This window comes from Oncorhynchus clarkii, chromosome 32, assembly GCF_045791955.1.
Source record: "Oncorhynchus clarkii lewisi isolate Uvic-CL-2024 chromosome 32, UVic_Ocla_1.0, whole genome shotgun sequence".
In the NCBI taxonomy this organism is placed as follows: Eukaryota; Metazoa; Chordata; class Actinopteri; order Salmoniformes; family Salmonidae; genus Oncorhynchus; species Oncorhynchus clarkii.
In genome coordinates this window covers 3,263,799-3,285,546 of record NC_092178.1, presented here as the reverse complement: position 1 = coordinate 3,285,546, position 21,748 = coordinate 3,263,799, and the positions used below count along the sequence as shown (strand labels likewise).

The window sequence follows — 21,748 nt, the reverse complement described above, 5'->3', positions numbered from 1 at the left end:
ATGTGTGAACTGCATTTTGAAATGGTAATACTTTGATGTTAAGTTGTGTCATTTTAACATTTTGAACAGGTGATTTTAGTTCCATGAACGTGTTTTGTCTACAAAGCAATTGGAAAAAAGTTTCCAGAGTTTAGAAAAAAATTGCATTTTGAAAGTTTAGAAAAATTGACATCAGGATTCTCAAAGTGAAAAACTGTAACAACAGAAAGTATCAATATTACAAATCACCACGTAATATATTCCATTATTACCTGAATCATCTTCCAACCTCTTTGCTAAGTACTTGTAGTTATATATATATATATATAAATACACACATATACAGTGGGGAGATCAAGTATTTGATACACTGCCGATTTTGCAGGTTTTCCTACTTACAAAGCCTGTAGGGGTCTGTAATTTTTATCATAGGTACACTTCAACTGTGAGAGAAGGAATCTAAAAACAGAAATCCAGAAAATCACATTGATTTTTAAGTAATTCATTTGTATTTTATTGCCATGACATAAGTATTTCTCTACTAAACTAGCTCACTTGCTGGACAGGTTATCTAATACAATGTAAAATATATTTTTAACTAACCCAAGAATCTGCATCTATTTACAGTGCGAACAAATTAAGCAAATTAAGCGCAGTGGACAGAACAAGGAAGTGGGCAAAGCCAAGCACTAGCTAGCGAGATCCTATTGGCTCGTTGTAGCATTTATTTGCATATTTCCAGTCGGGAAGTGTGCGCGTGCACAAACTCAATTCACCCTTGCACTCCTTCTGAACATGGCAATATTTAAAAACTTTAGCAAATCGTCAAGTCTATAAAACTTAGTGCACTATTTTCATAACATCTAGGTTTGGGAAAGATAAACTTTTAATGAGATCCGATGTTTCATGGATGGGGGGGAAATGTGCATAATCTCAGCCCACTTTCACCTGGTTCAATCCTCCTCCTCCTCCTCCTCCTCCTCCTCCTCCTCCTCCTCCTCCTCCTCCTCCTCCTACCCGCGACTAGACATCATCTCACTGCCACTGGTTGGTTTTCCTCATGAAATCAGCCAAAACAAGATCAATGCGTAAACACGTGCACACAGTCCTATTGAATATGCATTCACCCAACTGTCTCTTCACTCTCCTCTAAATTTATAACATGAAATGGAAGAATCATACAATAACATTAATTTATTAAATTTTTCTTTAAGTCTAAAAATAAATAAGATTTTATCTTAAAAGTAGCACTTGAATTCAGGGTAGTATAATAAAATAATATCACTAACTTATTTCCTTCCCTCTTTTTTTTTTATTTTTCTTACGCTTTCTCTTTCTCTTTCTCTCTCTGTCTCTGTCTCCCTCTCTTCTCTCTCTCTCTCCTTTCTCTCTCTCTCTCTCTCTCTCTGTCTCTGTCTCCCTCTCCTCTCTCTCTCTCTCTTTTCTCCCTATCTCTTTTCTCTCTCTCTCTCTCTGTCTCTGTCTCCCTCTCTTCTCTCTCTCTCTCCTTTCTCTCTCTCTCTCTCTCTCTCTAGCGGAGTGTGGGGGAACCATCAAGGATGAGCCTACAGGTCGAATACTGTCTCCAGGTTACCCAGCTCCATATGAACATAACCTGCACTGTGTCTGGAGCATCGAAGCGGCCCCAGGAAGCACTATAGGGTCAGTACATTAACTGCCTTCCCCTCCTCCTCTTCCTCCATGGGGTCAGTACATTAACTGCCTTCCCCTCCTCCTCTTCCTCCATGGGGTCAGTACATTAACTGCCTTCCCCTCCTCCCCTTCCTCCATGGGGTCAGTACATTAACTGCCTTCCCCTCCTCCTCCTCTTCCTCCATGGGGTCAGTACATTAACTCACTTCCCCTCCTCCTCCTCCTCTATAGGGTCTGTACATTAACTCACTTCCCCTCCTCCTCCTCCTCCTCTTCCTCCATGGGGTCAGTACATGAACTCCCTTCCCCTCCTCCTCCTCCTCCTCTTCCTCCATGGGGTCAGTACATTAACTCAGTTCCCCTCCTCCTCCTCCTCCTCCTCCTCCTCCTCCTCCTCCTCCTCCTCCTCCTCCTCTTCCCCAATGGGGTCAGTACATTAACTCACTTCCCCTCCTCCTCCTCCTCCTCTTCCTCCATAGGGTCAGTGCATTAACTCACTTCCCCTCCTCCTCCTCCTCCTCTTCCCCAATGGGGTCAGTACATTAACTGCCTTCCCCTCCTCCTCCTCCTCCTCTTCCTCTTCCTCCATGGGGTCAGTACATTGACTCACTTCTCCTCCTCCTCCTCCTCCTCTTCCTCTTCCTCCATGGGGTCAGTACATTCACTGCCTTCCCCTCCTCCTCCTCCTCCTCTTCCTCTTCCTCCATGGGGTCAGTACATTGACTCACTTCCCCTCCTCCTCCTCCTCCTCCTCCTCCTCCTCCTCCTCCTCCTCCTCCTCCTCTTCCCCAATGGGGTCAGTACATTAACTCACTTCCCCTCCTCCTCCTCCTCCTCTTCCTCCATAGGGTCAGTGCATTAACTCACTTCCCCTCCTCCTCCTCCTCCTCTTCCCCAATGGGGTCAGTACATTAACTGCCTTCCCCTCCTCCTCCTCCTCCTCTTCCTCTTCCTCCATGGGGTCAGTACATTGACTCACTTCCCCTCCTCCTCCTCCTCCTCTTCCTCTTCCTCCATGTGGTCAGTACATTAACTGCCTTCCCCTCCTCCTCCTCCTCCTCCTCTTCCTCTTCCTCCATGGGGTCAGTACATTGACTCACTTCCCCTCCTCCTCCTCCTCCTCTTCCTCCATGGGGTCAGTACATTAACTCAGTCCTCTCCTCCTCCTCCTCCTCTTCCTCCATGGGGTCAGTACATTAACTGCGTTCCCCTCCTCCTCCTTCTCCTCTTCCTCCATGGGGTCAGTACATTAACTGCCTTCCCCTCCTCTTCCTCCATGGGGTCAGTACATTAACTCAGTTCCCCTCCTCCTCCTCCTCCTCTTCCTCCATGGGGTCAGTACATTAACTGCCTTCCCCTCCTCCTCCTCCTCCTCCTCCTCCATGGGGTCAGTACATTAACTGCCTTCCCCTCCTCCTCCTCCTCCTCTTCCCCAATGGGGTCAGTACATTAACTGCCTTCCCCTCCTCCTCCTCTTCCCCAATGGGGTCAGTACATTAACTGCCTTCCCCTCCTCCTCCTCCTCCTCTTTCCCAATGGGGTCAGTACATTAACTGCCTTCCCCTCCTCCTCCTCCTCCTCTTCCCCAAAGGGGTCAGTACATTAACTCAGTTCCCCTCCTCCTCCTCCTCCTCTTCCCCAATGGGGTCAGTACATTAACTCAGTTCCCCTCCTCCTCTTCCTCCATGGGGTCTGTACATTAACTCAGTTCCCCTCCTCCTCCTCTTCTTCCTCCATGGGGTCAGTACATTAACTCACTTCCCCTCCTCCTCCTCCTCTTCCCCAATGGGGTCAGTACTTTAACTCACTTCCCCTCCTCCTCCTCCTCCTCCTCTTCCCCAATGGGGTCAGTACATTAACTCAGTTCCCCTCCTCCTCTTCCTCCATGAGGTCAGTACATTAACTCAGTTCCCCTCCTCCTGCTCTTCCTCCATGGGGTCAGTACATTAACTCAGTCCACCTCCCCCTCTTCCTCCATGGGGTCAGTACATTAACTCAGTCCTCCTCCTCCTCTTCCTCCATGGGGTCAGTACATTAACTCAGTTCTCCTCCTCCTCCTCCTTTTCTTCCATGGGGTCAGTACATTAACTCAGTTCCCCTCCTCCTCCTCTTCCTCCTCCTCCTCCTCCTCCTCCTCCTCTTCCTCCATGGGGTCAGTACATTAACTCAGTCCTCCTCCTTCTCTTCCTCCATGTGGTCAGTACATTAAATCAGTTCCGCTCCTCCTCCCCCTCCTCCTCCTCCTCTTCCTCTATGGGGTCAGTACATTAACTCAGTTCTCCTCCTCTTCCTCCATGGGGTCAGTATATTAACTCAGTTCTCCTCCTCTTCCTCCATCGGGTCAGTACATTAACTCAGTCCTCCTTCTCCTCTTCCTCCATGGGGTCAGTACATTAACTCAGTCCTCCTCCTCCTCCTCCTCCTCTTCCTCCATGGGGTCAGTACATTAACTCAGTTCCCCTCCTCCTCTTCCTCCATGGGGTCAGTACATTAACTCAGTTCTCCTCCTCTTCCTCCATGGGGTCAGTACATTAACTCAGTTCCCCTCCTCCTTCTCCTCCTCCTCTTCCTCCATGGGGTCAGTACATTACCTCAGTTCCCCTCCTCCTCCCCCTCCTCCTCCTCCTCTTCCTCCATGGGGTCAGTACATTAACTCAGTTCCCCTCCTCCTCTTCCTCCATGGGGTCAGTACATTTACTCAGTTCTCCTCCTCTTCCTCCATGGGGTCAGTACATTAACTCAGTTCCCCTCCTCCTCCTCCTCCTCTTCCTCCATGGGGTCAGTACATTGACTCAGTTCCCCTCCTCCTCCCCCTCCTCCTCCTCCTCTTCCTCCATGGGGTCAGTACATTAACTCAGTTCCCCTCCTCCTCTTCCTCCATGGGGTCAGTACATCAACTCAGTTCTCCTCCTCTTCCTCCATGGGGTCAGTACATTTACTCAGTTCTCCTCCTCTTCCTCCATGGGGTCAGTACATTAACTCAGTTCCCCTCCTCCTCCTCCTCCTCTTCCTCCATGTGGTCAGTACATTGACTCAGTTCCCCTCCTCCTCCCCCTCCTCCTCCTCCTCTTCCTCCATGGGGTCAGTACATTAACTCAGTCCTCCTCCTCCTCTTCCTCCATGGGGTCAGTACATTAACTCAGTTCCCCTCCTCCTCCTCCTCTTCCTCCATGGGGTCAGTACATTAACTCAGTTCCCCTCCTCCTCCTCCTCCTCTTCCTCCATGGGGTCAGTACATTGACTCAGTTCCCCTCCTCCTCCTTCTCCTCCTCCTCCTCTTCCTCCATGGGGTCAGTACATTAACGTCCTCGGTAATGGGTGTTTGACTGGCGTAATTTGGTGTGAAATCTGGTCGCCGCAGAGAGGGCCTGTAATTGGGTCAGACACTTTCAATCGGGCTGTTTATCAGACACCTCACCCCCTCTCTCACCTCTTCCTCCCCTTCTCTCACCCCCTCTCTCACCTCTTTCTCCCCTTCTCTCACCCCCTCACCACATTCTCTCCTTCTCTCACCCCCTCTCTCCTTTCCTCGTGTCCTTCACGAGCAGGTCTCAGCCTAGTGTAATTCATATCTGGTCACTCAGCCTAGTGTGATTCATATCTGGTGATTTAGCCTAGTGTGATTCATATCTGGTCACTCAGCCTATTGTGATTCATATCTGGTCACTCAGCCTAGTGTGATTCATATCTGGTCACTCAGCCTAGTGTGATTCATATCTGGTCACTCAGCCTAGTGTGATTTATATCTGGTCACTCAGCCTAGTGGTATTCATATCTGGTCACTCAGCCTAGTGTGATTCATGTCTGGTCACTCAGCCTAGTGTTATTCATATCTGGTCACTCAGCCTAGTGTGATTCATATCTGGTCACTCAGCCTAGTGTGATTCATATCTGGTCACTCAGCCTAGTGTGATTCATATCTGGTCACTCACCCTAGGGTGATTCACATCTGGTCACTCAGCCTAGTGTGATTCACATCTGGTCACTCAGCCTAGTGTGATTCACATCTGGTGACTCAGCCTAGTGTGATTCATATCTGGTCAGTCAGCCTAGTGTGATTCACATCTGGTGACTCAGCCTAGTGTGATTCATATCTGGTCACTCAGCCTAGTGTGATTCACATCTGGTCACTCAGCCTAGTGTGATTCACCTCTGGTGACTCAGCCTAGTGTGATTCATATCTGGTCACTCAGCCTAGTGTGATTCACATCTGGCCACTCAGCCTAGTGTGATTCGCATCTGGTGACTCAACCTAGTGTGATTCATATCTGGGTTTGTATACTAACTGGTCACTCAGCCTAGAGTGTGATTCACAATCACACAGTCCCTGCCATGCCCCCCCCATTATGAGAGAGAGGATAATATAAGAGAACTCAAGGGGTTGGTGGAAGTGAACAGACTGATACATAGGAGATAAGAGGACAGTGGAACATAGTGAGGTGGTTTGAATCCCTGGTTCAGGAGGGAGGGATTGAGGGATGGGGTGTGTACTGCTAGCTAGACACCAGGAAGAATTCAGGAAGGAGGGATGGGGGTGTGTTTCTCTATTTCATTTGTTCGATATCACTACCTTTTTCGTGTTTTCCTGAAGATGACAATGATCCAGCAACCCATGAACACACACACACACACACACACACACACACACATGCAAATACACACACACACACACACACACACACACACACACACACACACACACACACACACACACACACACACACACACACACACACACACACACACACACATGCACGTTGCAGTCTGTCACGCCTAGCATTAGTAATCCCATAAACCCTAGCGCCTGAGAGAGCGTTATGAGGATTAGTGAGCATTGGCAGCGAGAGGATTGGCTGACTGAAAAGAAGTACAAGACTTTCCTTCTGCCAAGACCTGAGATCTCACAAAGAGAGACAGAGAGAGAGACAGAGACAGAGAGAAAGAGACAGGGAGACAGGGAGACAGAGAGAGACCGAGACAGACGGACGGACGGACAGACAGAGAGAGAAAGGGGGAGGTTGATTAGCTGAAAAAAACAGTTACCTTAACATGTAGTCAGTCACCTTAACATGTAGAGTCAGTTACCTTAACATGTAGAGCCAGTTACCTTAACATGTCGAGACAGTTACCTTTACATGTCGAGCCAGTTACCTTAACATGTAGAGACAGTTACTTTAACATGTCGAGACAGTTACCTTAACATGTAGAGACAGTTACCTTAACATGTAGAGACAGTTACCCTGACATGTAGAGCCAGTTACCTTAACATGTAGAGCCAGTTACCTTAACATGTAGAGCCAGTTACCTTAACATGTAGAGACAGTTACCTTAACATGTCAAGACAGTTACCTTAACATGTAGAGCCAGTTACCTTAACATGTCAAGCCAGTTACCTTAACATGTCGAGACAGTTACCTTAACATGTCGAGCCAGGGGGTCAGAGTTAGGGGAGGAGGAGTGGTATAGGAGGGAGGAGGGGTCAGAGTTAGGGGAGGAGGAGTGGTATAGAAGGGAGGAGGGGTCAGAGTTAGGGGAGGAGGAGTGGTATAGAAGGGAGGAGGGGTCAGAGTTAGGGGAGGAGGAGTGGTATAGGTTGAAGTGGTTTTCTGGTGGTTGTCTGTTGGTTATGTAGTGGTCATGTAGTTGTTATCTGGTGGTTGTCTGGTGGTTGTCGGTGTCTAGGGATGCATCCCAAAATGTCACCCTAGTCCCTATATAGTGCACTACATTTGACCAGGGTCCTGTATTGAATAGGGTGCCATTTCAGTCACATCCAGCAGCAGCATTTTCAAAAGATTCAAGTTCCTCGGCGTGCACATTACTGACAACCAGTAATGGTCCCTTCACACAGACAGGGTTGTGAAGAAGGTGCAACAGCGAGAGGGAGTGATGGAGAGGGAGAGAAGGTAGAAACAGCACGTCCAGTGAACAGGTCAGGGTTCCATAGCAGCAGGCAGAACAGCTGAAACTGGAGCAGCAGCGCAACCAGGTGGACTGGGGACAGCCAGGAGTCATCTGGACAGGTAATCCTGAGATACGGCCCTATGGCTCAGGTCCTCCAGTAAGGGAGAGAGAGATGGGAGAATTAGAGGGAGTATAATGTAAGATCACACCAGATGAGAAAGGAGAATTACACCAGATACGAGATACGAGAGGTTGATCCTAGCCCCTCAGGACATACACTGTTGCAGCATAGATACTGTAGACTGAGACTGAGACGGGGGGGGGGGGGGGGGGGGGGGGCTGGCATGACATGACACATGGGAGAGCACTAGTAAGCCAGTGGCTCAGCCCTCGTAATAGGGTTAGAGGCAGAGAATCCCAGTGGAGATAGGAAAGCTGGCCGGGCAGAGACAGAAAGTATGGTTCGTACCTCCAGAGCCTTTCCGTTCACCTTCACACCCCTGGGCAAGACTACACTCAATCATAGGACCTACTGAAGAAGTCTTCAATAAAGACTTCGAGACGGAGTCTGCGTAAAGGTTCGAGACGGAGTCTGCGTCTCTCACATGGATAGGCAGATCATTCCCTAAAAATGGCCCTTCACAGGAGAAAGCCATGCTGTTTGCTTAGAATTTATATTCTATAAGGGGGCCTGCATCTTAAACCGACAAAAAAGTCCAATGTTACTAAGATTACTAAGATTACAAAAATGGAAAAATGCTGGCCTTAAACTATTCTTGATATGTTCGGCAAAAGATAGATCAGGGTCCAGAGTAACGCCAATGTCCTTCACAGCTTTATTTGAGACAACTGTACAATCATCAAGATTCATTGTCACATCAAACAGCAGATCTCCTCGTTTCTTGGGACGTAGAACTAGCATCTCTGTTTTGTCTGAGTTTAACCTCTCTGATCTATCCATCCCGGATCCGGTATCGTGAATACAGACTCAAGCTCATTACCATTACGCAACGTTAACTATTCATGAAAATCGCAAATGAAATGAAATAAATATGCTAGCTCTCAAGCTTAGCCTTTTGTTAACAACACTGTCATCTCAGATTTTCAAAACATGCTTCTCAACCATAGGAACACAATCATTTGTGTAACAGTAGCTAGCTAGCGTAGCATTTAGCGTTAGCATTATCGTTAGCATTTAGCAGGCAAAACCAGAAAAGCATTCAAATAATCATTTACCTTTGAAGAACTTCAGATGTTTTCAATGAGGAGACTCTCTTAGATAGCAAATGTTCAGTTTTTCCTGAAAGATTATTTGTTTAGGAGAAATCGCTCCGTTTGGTGCGTCACGTTTGGCTACCAAAAAAAAACGAAAATCCAGTCATCAATTACAATTATCAATTAATCAACTTTTTTCCAAATTAACTCCATAATATCGACTGAAACATGGCAATCGTTGTTTAGAACCAATCCTCAAGGTGTTTTTCACATATCTCTTCGATGATATATCCTTCGTGGAAGTGTGCGTTCCGTTCTGAATCCCAGGACAAAATGACCGCAACTGGAGATTACGCACAAATTTAGATAAAGGCCACCGGGCGGACCCCTGGAAAATGTAGTCTCTTATGGCCAATCTTCCAATGATATGCCTACAAATATGTCACAATCCTGCAGACATCTTGAAGAAACCACAGAAAGCACATGGTCGTTCTTGCTGCATTCACAGCCATATAAGGAGACATTTGAAAACAGAGCTTCAGAGATTCTGCTCATTTCCTGTTTGACGTTTCATCTTGATTTCGCCTGTAGAATGAGTTCTGTGGCACTCACAGATAAAATCTTTGCAGTTTTGGAAACGTTAGACTGTGTTCTTTCCAAAGCTGTCAATTCTATGCATAGTCGAGCATCTTTTTGTGACAAAATATTGCGCTTAAATCGGGCACGTTTTTTTATCCAATAATGAAATAGCGCCCCTATAGGCTTAACAGGTTATTAAAAGGAAAAAATAGATGCCATCTGCTTCCTTATGTTGGATACACAGGCTTCCAGGGTATCGTCTGCATAGCAGTGAAAGGTGACATTGTGTTGCCAAATGACATCACCAAAAGGTAGAATATATAGTGAAAATATATAGTGAAAACAGTGGTCCTAAAACGGAACCTTGAGGAACACCGAAACTTACCATTGATTTGTCAGAGGACAAACCATCCACAGAGAAAAGCGGATATATTTCCAACAGATAAGATCTAAACCAGGCCAGAACTTGTCCGTGTAGACCAATAAAGGTTTCTAATCTCTCCAAAAGAATGTGGTGATCGATGGTGTCATAATGGGGTCTTAATAAACCAGACTGGAGTGTTTGCTTGTCTTTTGGAAGGCAGTGAAATGCTGCTCTGCAACAGATTTTTGTCTTGCATTTTTGAGAGGAATAGGAGATTGGATATGGGCCGGTAGTTAAAAAATATATATATATATTTGGTTCAAGGTTTGGCTTTTTTTTAAGCATAGGCTTTATTACTGCCACTTTTAGATCGCTTGGTATATATCCAGGTGATAGGGAGAAATGTATCATGTTCAACGTTCTGTAGGAGGGCCAAGCACAGGAAGTAGCTCTTTCAGTAGTTCAATTGGAATAGGGTCCAGCTGGCAACTGGAAGGTTTAGAGGCCATGATTATTATCGTGATTGTGTCAAGGGGGATGCATTAAATGTTAAGGTCACATGACACGGTTAAACGCTGTGCCTTGTAAGACTGTTAAGTTTTAAAATCTGAACTGTGAAATTCTACGCATCAATATATATACCCTGTGTCTTACCAATGTCGTGGAAAATTGCAAGATTATGTTATAAATATTGTATTATGTTTTTATTTTATTTATATAAGACAGAGTATAGTTTTATGTTAATTATTGTGTGTGTGTTCTACTGAGGATGAGCGTCTATGAGATAACACTGACAGAGGAGATTTACGATGTCTTTGGGTGATAAAATTCCTTCATGGAAAAACAGCAACGAAATTGGACGTTCTGAGTCTGTCAAAAAATGTGCTTAAATCACAGAGAACATGAGGTAATGTTTTTTTTGCTATACCGTACCAGGAAGAGACGGTTCCAGTTTGGAGTAGGAGGACTAGACACTGGTCTTTACAATGAAGTAGATACCTTTCATACAAATCTTAACCTTGTGACCATTCTATGTATCTGTTGTAGGTACTGTAGAGAGTGGTGTATCTTGGCTATAAAATATCTTTGTACTTTTGTGTTGTCACTTTTCAATGGTTCATTAGAAACGGTGCATCATTGTAAGTCAAGTGCTATTGCAAATATTATTATTAAAGATGTAGTTTAAGTATAACTCTGCCTGGTGTGTGAAGTTTGTAACTCTCCTCATTTGGTACATACAGAAATTAGCCACCACACCAATTTGATGTAGCTGTTGTATACATAGTGGTGTTCATTAACATGGCTTTCCATCTCCTTGATCTGATCTGATCTGGTCCATCTCCTTGATCTGCTTCATATATCTTCTACCCAACATTGGTCTGCTACTGAAGCATGCTGAGAGTATTGTCTCTCATTTCCCTCTAAACTCTTCACCTTCAGTCTGTTGCTGGCAGCCATCAATTAATCACTTAGTTCGCTTACCCTCTTACCATCAATGAATCACTTAGTTCGCTTACCCTCTTACCATCAATGAATCACTTAGTTCGCTTTCCCTCTTACCATCAATTAATCACTTAGTTCGCTTACCCTCTTACCATCAATTAATCACTTAGTTCGCTTTCCCTCTTACCATCAATGAATCACTTAGTTCACTTACCCTCTTACCATCAATGAATCACTTAGTTCGCTTTCCCTCTTACCATCAATTAATCACTTAGTTCGCTTACCCTCTTACCATCAATTAATCACTTAGTTCGCTTTCCCTCTTACCATCAATGAATCACTTAGTTAGCTTTCTGGAAGGTAGCCTAGTGGTTAGAGCGTTGGGCCAGTAACCAGCAGGTAGCCTAGTGGTTAGAGCGTTGGGCTAGTTACCAGCAGGTAGCCTAGTGGTTAGAGCGTTGGGCCAGTAACCAGCAGGTAGCCTAGTGGTTATAGTGTTGGACTAGTAACCAAATCAAATCAAATCAAATGTTATTTGTCACATACACATGGTTAGCAGATGTTAATGCGAGTGTAGCGAAATGCTTGTGCTTCTAGTTCCGACAATGCAGTAATAACCAACAAGTAATCTAACTAACAATTCCAAAACTACTGTCTTATACACACAAGTGTAAGGGGATAAAGAATATGTACATAAAGATATATGAATGAGTGATGGTACAGAGCGGCATAGGCAAGATACAGTAGACGGTATCGAGTACAGTATATACATATGAGATGAGTATGTAAACAAAGTGGCATAGTTAAAGTGGCTAGTGATACATGTATTACATAAAGATGCAGTAGATGATATAGAGTACAGTATATACGTATACATATGAGATGAATAATGTATGGTATGTAACCATTATATTAGGTAGCATTGTTTAAAGTGGCTAGTGATATATTTGACATAATTTCCCATCAATTTCCATTATTAAAGTGGCTGGATTTGAGTCAGTGTGTTGGCAGCAGCCACTCAATGTTAGTGGTGGCTGTTTAACAGTCTGATGGCCTTGAGATAGAAGCTGTTTTTCAGTCTCTCGGTCCCAGCTTTGATGCACATGTACTGACCTCGCCTTCTGGATGATAGCGGGGTGAACATGCAGTTGCTCGGGTGGTTGTTCTCCTTGATGATCTTTATGGCCTTCCTGTGACATCGGGTGGTGTAGGTGTCCTGGAGGGCAGGTAGTTTGCCCCCGGTGATGCGTTGTGCAGACCTCACTACCCTCTGGAGAGCCTTACGGTTGTGGGAGGAGCAGTTGCCGTACCAGGTGGTGATACAGCCCGCCAGGATGCTCTCGATAGTGCATCTGTAGAAGTTTGTGAGTGCTTTTGGTGACAAGCCAAATTTCTTCAGCCTCCTGAGGTTGAAGAGGCGCTGCTGCGCCTTCTTCACGATGCTGTCTGTGTGGGTGGACCAATTCAGTTTGTCTGTGATGTGTATGCTGAGGAACTTAAAACTTGCTACCCTCTCCACTACTGTTCCATCGATGTGGATAGGGGGGTGTTCCCTCTGCTGTTTCCTGAAGTCCACAATAATCTCATTAGTTTTGTTGATGTTAAGTGTGAGGTTATTTTCCTGACACCACACTCCGAGGGCCCTCACCTCCTCCCTGTAGTCCGTCTCGTCGTTGTTGGTAATCAAGCCTACCACTGTTGTGTCGTCTGCAAACTTGATGATTGAGTTGGAGGCGTGCGTGGCCACGCAGTCGTGGGTGAACAGGGAGTACAGGAGAGGGCTCAGAAAGCACCCTTGTGGGGCCCCAGTGTTGAGGATCAGCGGGGTGGAGATGTTGTTGCCTACCCTCACCACCTGGGGGCTGCCCGTCAGGAAGTCCAGTACCCAGTTGCACAAGGCGGGGTCGAGAACCAGGGTCTCGAGCTTGATGACGAGCTTGGAGGGTACTATGGTGTTAAATGCCGAGCTGTAGTCGATGAACAGCATTCTCACATAGGTATTCCTCTTGTCCAGATGGGTTAGGGCAGTGTGCAGTGTGGTTGAGATTGCATCGTCTGTGGACCTATTTGGGCGGTAAGCAAATTGGAGTGGGTCTAGGGTGTCAGGTAGGGTGGAGGTGATATGGTCCTTGACTAGTCTCTCAAAGCACTTCATGATGACGGAAGTGAGTGCTACGTGGCGGTAGTCGTTTAGCTCAGTTACCTTTCTTGGGAACAGGAACAATGGTGGCCCAATGGTGGCCCAATGGTGGCCCTCTTGAAGCATGTGGGAACAGCAGACTGGGATAGGGATTGATTGAATATGTCCGTAAACACACCAGCCAGCTGGTCTGCGCATGCTCTGAGGGCACGGCTGGGGATGCCTTCTGGGCCTGCAGCCTTGCGAGGGTTAACACGTTTAAATGTTTTACTCACCTCGGCTGCAGTGAAGGAGAGGCCGCATGTTTTGGTTGCAGGCCGTGTCAGTGGCACTGTATTGTCCTCAAAGCGGGCAAAAAAGTTATTTAGTCTGCCTGGGAGCAAGACATCCGTGATTGACTGTAGACCCTGCCATATACCTCTTGTGTCTGAGCCGTTGAATTTAGATTCTACTTTGTCTCTATACTGACGCTTAGCTTGTTTGATTGCCTTGCGGAGGGAATAGCTACACTGTTTGTATTCGGTCATGTTTCCAATCACCTTGCCCTGATTAAAAGCAGTGGTTCGGGCTTTCAGTTTCATGCGAATGCTGCCATCAATCCACGGTTTCTGGTTTGGGAATGTTTTAATCGTTGCTATGGGAACGACATATTCAACGCACGTTCTTATGAACTCGCACACCGAATCAGCGTATTCTAGGTAGCCTAGTGGTTAGAGCGTTGGGCCAGTAACCGTAAAGGTTGCTGGATCAAATCCCCGAGCAGACAAAGTAAAATCCTGCCGTTCTGCCCCTGAACAAGGCAGTTAACCCACTGTTTCTAGGCCGTCATTGTAAAATAAGAATTTGTTCTTAACTGACTTGCCTAGCTAAATAAAGGTTATCGTATCTCAGGAATCAATCAATCCCTTAGTTAGCTTTCCCTTCTCCTGTCTAAGTGTTCTTCCTCTAGTCTAGTCCATGTGTACACACACACAAACACACACAACACACACACAAACACACACACACCACAAACACACAAACACACACGCACACAACACACACACACACACAAACACACGCACACATACACAAACACACAACACACACACGCACACAACACACACACACACACCACAAACACACACACACACACACACACCAGCATCCTACTGTATTGGAGTGATGAAAGGCATCGGTTTATTTGTTCAGCCCCAGCTGGTTGACAGATGTCTGGTTAAAGAGAGAAGATTTACTGTTGCTGACTATCAGCTTGTCTAGACTGGGACAGTACATCTGTTAAAACAGTCTCAACCTGGGACTCTAACAGTGAATGGTTAGGTTGTCTAGACTGGGACTCTAACAGTGAATGGTTAGGTTGTCTAGACTGGGACTCTAACAGTGAATGGTTAGGTTGTCTAGACTGGGACTCTAACAGTGAATGGTTAGGTTGTCTAGACTGGGACTCTAACAGTGAATGGTTAGGTTGTCTAGACTGGGACTCTAACAGTGAATGGTTAGATTGTCTAGACTGGGACTCTAACAGTGAATGATTAGGTTGTCTAGACTGGGACTCTAACAGTGAATGGTTAGGTTGTTTAGACTGGGACTCTAACAGTGAATGGTTAGGTTGTCTAGACTGGGACTCTAACAGTGAATGGTTAGGTTGTCTAGACTGGGACTCTAACAGTGAATGGTTAGGTTGTCTAGACTGGGACTCTAACAGTGAATGGTTAGGTTGTCTAGACTGGGACTCTAACAGTGAATGGTTAGGTTGTCTAGACTGGGACTCTAACAGTGAATCGTTAGGCTGTCTAGACTGGGTCCTCTTTTCAACCTTTCCTCCATCCCCCTTTCCTCTATGACACTGCATTTCCCCCTCTTTGTCTGATCTAATATCTCCTGTTCCCCTTCTCCTCCCTAGCCTCCACGACTACCTCATCCTCCTCTTCCTCTCTATACTTCCCCCTCTCCTCCCCCTAGCCTCCATGACTACCTCCTCTTCCTCTTCCTCTCTATACTTCCCCCTCTCCTCCCCCCTTGCCTCCATGACTACCTCCTCTTCCTCTCTATACTTCCCCCTCTCCTCCCCCCTAGCCTCCATGACTACCTCCTCTTCCTCTCTATACTTCCTCCTCTCCTCCCCCCTTGCCTCCATGACTACCTCCTCTTCCTCTCTATACTTCCGCCTCTCCTCCCCCCTAGTCTCCATGACTACCTCCTCTTCCTCTCTATACTTCCCCCTAGTCTCCATGACTAACTCCTCTTCCTCCCTCCATAGTCTCCACTTCCTGGTATTCCATACGGAGGAGGTCCACGATGTGTTGCGTATCTGGGACGGTCCCCAGGACGGAGGGGTCCTCCTGAGGGAGCTCAGCGGCTCGACCCTTCCGCCTGACGCCCACAGCACCTTCAACACCGTCAGCCTCCAGTTCACCACCGACTTCTTCACATCCAAACAGGGCTTCGCTCTGCAGTTCTCTGGTAAGAGGTTGAATGTTATATACGAGAGGAAAAAAAGGGGAAGGGGAACATGTTTGAGTGTTAACCAACCTTAAAATGAATTGGTCTGGATCATAAACGTGTATATGCACCTGTACTGTAAATAGAGCCTGTGGTACCAATGGGAGATTTGAATGGTAATGCACTGATAATGCACTGTATGCATACTGTTTATTGGTATATAGCTATTCTACATAACTAGAAATGACTCTACCTTTTTCATCAGTTTGTGATTAAATAAAATGTAGGTTAAAAAACAAAGAAAAAAGTGATTTAGGAGTTAGAAATGTAGAGCTGGAAAGAGACAGTCTCTTTACCAACGGATTCATCTATTCTTTTCCCCTCTGTCTCCAGTGTCCACTGCTACGTCATGCAACGACCCGGGTCTGCCCGCCAACGGGACCCGCAGTGGGGACAGCAAGGAGCCCGGAGACCGTGTCCTGTTCCAGTGTGATCCCGGTTACGTCCTTCAGGGGGCCACCAAGATCATCTGCACAGAGATCAACAGCCGCTTCTTCTGGCAGCCTGACCCCCCCACCTGCACAGGTAAGACCTGTTAACCCAACACCCCACCTGCACAGGTAAGACCTGTTAACCCGACACCCCACCTGCACAGGTAAGACATGTTAATCCAACACCCCACCTGCATATGTAAGACATGTTAACCCAACACCCCACCTGCACAGATAAGACCTGTTAACCCAACACCCCACCTGCACAGGTAACACATGTTAACCCAACACCCCACCTGCACAGGTAAGACATGTTAACCCAACACTCCACCTGCACAGGTAACACATGTTAACCCAACACCCCACCTGCACAGGTAAAACAAAGGTAAGACATTTTACCTCCCACCAGCACAGGTAAGAACACCTCTAGATTCCCCACCTGCACAGATAACCAACCTACAACCCAGTCTGTACCAATTATACCAACCTACAAACCAGTCTATACCAATTATACCAACCTACAACCCAGTCTGTACCAATTATACCAACCTACTACCCAGTCTGTACCAATTATACCAACCTACAACCCAGTCTGTACCAATTATACCTACCTACAACCCAGTCTGTACCAATTATACCTACCTACAACCCAGTCTGTACCAATTATACCAACCTACCACCCAGTCTGTATCACTTATACCAACCTACAATCCAGTCTGTACCAATAATACCAACCTACAACCCAGTCTGTACCAATTATACCAACCTACAACCCAGTCTGTACCAATTATACCTACCTACAACCCAGTCTGTACCAATTATACCAACCTACAACCCCATCTGTAACAATTATACCTACCTACAACCCAGACTGTCCCAATTATACCAACCTACAACCCAGTCTGTACCAATTATACCTACCTACAGCCCAGTCTGTACCAATTATACCTACCTACAGCCCTGTCTGTACCAATTATACCAACCTACAACCTAGTCTGTACCAATTATACCTACCTACAACCCAATCTGTACCAACTTTACCAACCTACAAACCAGTCTGTACCAATTATACCTACCTACAACCCAGTCTGTACCAATTATAACAACCTACAACCCAGTCTGTACCAATTATACCTACCTACAACCCAGTCTGTACCAACGTTACCAACCTACAACCCAGTCTGTACCAATTATACCAACCTACAACCCACTCTGTACCAACGTTACAAACCTACAACCCAGTCTGTACCAATAATACCAACTTACAACCCAGTCTGTACAATTTATACCAACCTACAACCCAGTCTGTACCAATTATACCTACCTACAACCCAGTATGTACCAATTATACCTACCTACAGCCCAGTCTGTACCAATTATACCTACCTACAGCCCTGTCTGTACCAATTATACCAACCTACAACCTAGTCTGTACCAATTATACCAACCTACAACCCAGTCTGTACCAATTATACCTACCTACAACCCAGTCTGTACCAATTATACCTACCTACAACCCAATCTGTACCAACTTTACCAACCTACAAACCAGTCTGTACCAATTATACCTACCTACAACCCAGTCTGTACCAATTATAACAACCTACAACCCAGTCTGTACCAATTATACCTACCTACAACCCAGTCTGTACCAACGTTACCAACCTACAACCCAGTCTGTACCAATTATACCAACCTACAACCCACTCTGTACCAACGTTACAAACCTACAACCCAGTCTGTACCAATAATACCAACTTACAACCCAGTCTGTACAATTTATACCAACCTACAACCCAGTCTGTACCAATTATACCTACCTACAACCCAGTATGTACCAATTATACCAACCTACAACCCAGTCTGTACCAATTATACCTACCTACAGCCCAGTCTGTACCAATTATACCAACCTACAACCTAGTTTGTACCAATTATACCAACCTACAACCCAGTCTGTACCAACGTTACCAACCTACAACCCAGTCTGTACCAATAATACCAACCTACAACCCAGTCTGTACCAATTATACCAACCTACAACCAAGTCTGTACCAATTATACCAACCTACAACCCAGTCTGTACCAATTATACCAACCTACAACCCAGTCTGTACCAATTATACCAACCTACAACCCAGTCTGTACCAATTATACTAACCTACAACCCAGTCTGTACCAATAATACCAACCTACAACCCAGTCTGTACCAATTATACCAACCTACAACCTAGTCCGTACCAATTATACCAACCTACAACCCAGTCTGTACCAATTATACCAACCTACAACCCAGTCTGTACCAATTATATCAACCTACAAACCAGTCTGTACCAATTATATCAACCTACAACCCAGTCTGTACCAATTATACCTACCTACCACCCAGTCTGTACCAATTATACCAACCTACAACCCAGTCTGTAAAAATTATACCAACCTACAACCCAGTCTGTACCAATTATACCAACCTACAACCCAGTCTTTACCAATTATACCTAGCTACAAGTAATTTTCACACAGCCACCCAATGTCTGTCTGTCTGTCTTTTCACAGGGAGACAGAGGGAGAGAGAGACGGAGGGAGGGAGCGAGGGAGAGAGGGAGCGAGGGAGAGAGGGAGCGAGGGAGAGAGGGAGGGAGGGAGGGAGAGAGGGAGGGAGGGAGAGAGAGAGAGAGAGAGACGCTAGTTAACAACAGAAATATAGACATTGTAATTAGCTTCATTGTTTAATCAGGGCAAGGCGTAATTAGTTTGAACATTCCTTTGAAATCACAAACGGAGGGAGATCGGTCATGAGTCGTGTGTGTTCCTGGCTCCAAAGGTTCACAGGTGAAAACCTAACAGGGTTTAATATCGACAGGCATTAGTGCAGTCTCAATACTGTTGACCCTCTTAAAGGGGCCTTTATTGACTCAGCCAAATACATGATATAGGTTCTGACTATGACTCTGACTTGGTCAAATACAGTCAGGGCCATTTCAGTTTCAGAGTCCATTAGTTACCACAATGCAGCTTACACAAAGGGGTCTGTTTGGCTCGATTGCAAACCACATACCCACAGAAGCTGGAGCTAGCTATGCTGGCACATGAAGGCAATGATTTGGCAGTGGTAGAAAAAGTACCCAATTAGCAAACCTGAGTAAAGAAGGGATGTTGTGTTGTTATCTGTATCTTCATCTACATCTCCTGTTTCCTCTCCTCTCTCTCCCTGTATCGTAATGTTTCCTCTCCTCTCTCCCTGTATCTTCATCTACATCTCCTGTTTCCTCTCCTCTCCCTGTATCTTCATCTACATCTCCTGTTTCCTCTCCTCTCTCTCCCTGTATCTTCATCTACATCTCCTCTTTCCTCTCCTCTTTCCCTGTATATTCATCTACATATCCTGTTTCCTCTCTCCTCTCTCTCTGTATCATCATGTTTCCTCTCCTCTCTCTCCCTGTATCATCATGTTTCCTCTCCTCTCTCCCTGTATCATCATGTTTCCTCTCCTCTTTCTCCCTGTATCATCATGTTTCCTCTCCTCTCTCTCCCTGGATCTTCATCTACATCTCCTGTTTCCTCTCTCCTCTCACCCTGTATCATCATGTTTCCTCTCCTCTCTCACTGTATCATCATGTTTCCTCTCCTCTCTCCCTGTATCATCATGTTTCCTCTCCTCTCTCTCCCTGTATCATCATGTTTCCTCTCCTCTCTCTCCCTGTATCATCATGTTTCCTCTCCTCTCTCCCTGTATCATCATGTTTCCTCTCCTCTCTCTCTGTATCATCATGTTTCCTCTCCTCTCTCTCTGTATCATCATGTTTACTCTCCTCTCTCCCTGTATCATCATGTTTCCTCTCCTCTCTCTCTGTATCATCATGTTTCCTCTCCTCTCTCTGTATCATCATGTTTCCTCTCCTCTCTCTCTCTGTATTATCATGTTTCCTCTCCACTCTCTCTCTGCATCATCATGTTTCCTCTCCTCTCTCTCTGTATCATCATGTTTCCTCTCCTCTCTCTCCCTGTATCATCATGTTTCCTCTCCTCTCTCTCCCTGTATCATCATGTTTCCTCTCCTCTCTCCCTGTATCATCATGTTTCCTCTCCTCTCTCTCCCTGTATCATCATGTTTCCTCTCCTCTCTCTCTGTATCATCATGTTTCCTCTAATCTCTCCCTGTATCATCATGTTTCCTCTCCTCTCTCTCTGTATCATCATGTTTCCTCTCCTCTCTCTCTGTATCATCATGTTTCCTCTCCTCTCTCTCTGTATCATCATGTTTCCTCTCCTCTCTCCCTGTATCATCATGTTTCCTCTCCTCTCTCTCTCTGTATCATCATGTTTCCTCTCCTCTCTCTCTGTATCATCATGTTTCCTCTATACTCTCCCTGTATCATCATGTTTCCTCTCCTCTCTCCCTGTATCATCACGTTTCCTCTCCTCTCTCTCTCTGTATCATCATGTTCCCTCTCCTCTCTCCCTGTATCATCATGTTTCCTCTCCTCTCTCCCTGTATCATCATGTTTCCTCTCCTCTCTCCCTGTATCATCATGTTTCCTCTCCTCTCTCTCCCTGTATCATCATGTTTCCTCTCCTCTCTCTCCCTGTATCATCATGTTTCCTCTCCTCTATCTCCCTGTATCATCATGTTTCCTCTCCTCTCTCTCCCTGGATCTTCATCTACATCTCCTGTTTCCTCTCTCCTCTCACCCTGTATCATCATGTTTCCTCTCCTCTCTCACTGTATCATCATGTTTCCTCTCCTCTCTCCCTGTATCATCATGTTTCCTCTCCTCTCTCTCCCTGTATCATCATGTTTCCTCTCCTCTCTCTCCCTGTATCATCATGTTTCCTCTCCTCTCTCCCTGTATCATCATGTTTCCTCTCCTCTCTCTCTGTATCATCATGTTTCCTCTCCTCTCTCTCTGTATCATCATGTTTACTCTCCTCTCTCCCTGTATCATCATGTTTCCTCTCCTCTCTCTCTGTATCATCATGTTTCCTCTCCTCTCTCTGTATCATCATGTTTCCTCTCCTCTCTCTCTCTGTATCATCATGTTTCCTCTCCTCTCTCTCTCTGCATCATCATGTTTCCTCTCCTCTCTCTCTGTATCATCATGTTTCCTCTCCTCTCTCTCCCTGTATCATCATGTTTCCTCTCCTCTCTCTCCCTGTATCATCATGTTTCCTCTCCTCTCTCCCTGTATCATCATGTTTCCTCTCCTCTCTCTCCCTGTATCATCATGTTTCCTCTCCTCTCTCTCTGTATCATCATGTTTCCTCTAATCTCTCCCTGTATCATCATGTTTCCTCTCCTCTCTCTCTGTATCATCATGTTTCCTCTCCTCTCTCTCTGTATCATCATGTTTCCTCTCCTCTCTCTCTGTATCATCATGTTTCCTCTCCTCTCTCCCTGTATCATCATGTTTCCTCTCCTCTCTCTCTCTGTATCATCATGTTTCCTCTCCTCTCTCTCTGTATCATCATGTTTCCTCTATACTCTCCCTGTATCATCATGTTTCCTCTCCTCTCTCCCTGTATCATCACGTTTCCTCT

At 45.8% G+C, this 21,748-nt stretch overlaps 1 protein-coding gene across 1 annotated transcript in view; it reads left to right on the top strand.

The window, feature by feature from the left end:
* Positions 1-21,748, top strand: part of LOC139391626 (CUB and Sushi multiple domains 2) — a 772,990-nt gene that overhangs the window by 500,050 nt on the left and 251,192 nt on the right. Inside the window, exons 26-28 of the mRNA XM_071139005.1 lie at positions 1,515-1,641; positions 15,538-15,740; positions 16,113-16,304. Coding sequence (XP_070995106.1) covers positions 1,515-1,641; positions 15,538-15,740; positions 16,113-16,304 — 522 coding nt within the window. The remainder of the gene's footprint in view (positions 1-1,514; positions 1,642-15,537; positions 15,741-16,112; positions 16,305-21,748) is intronic.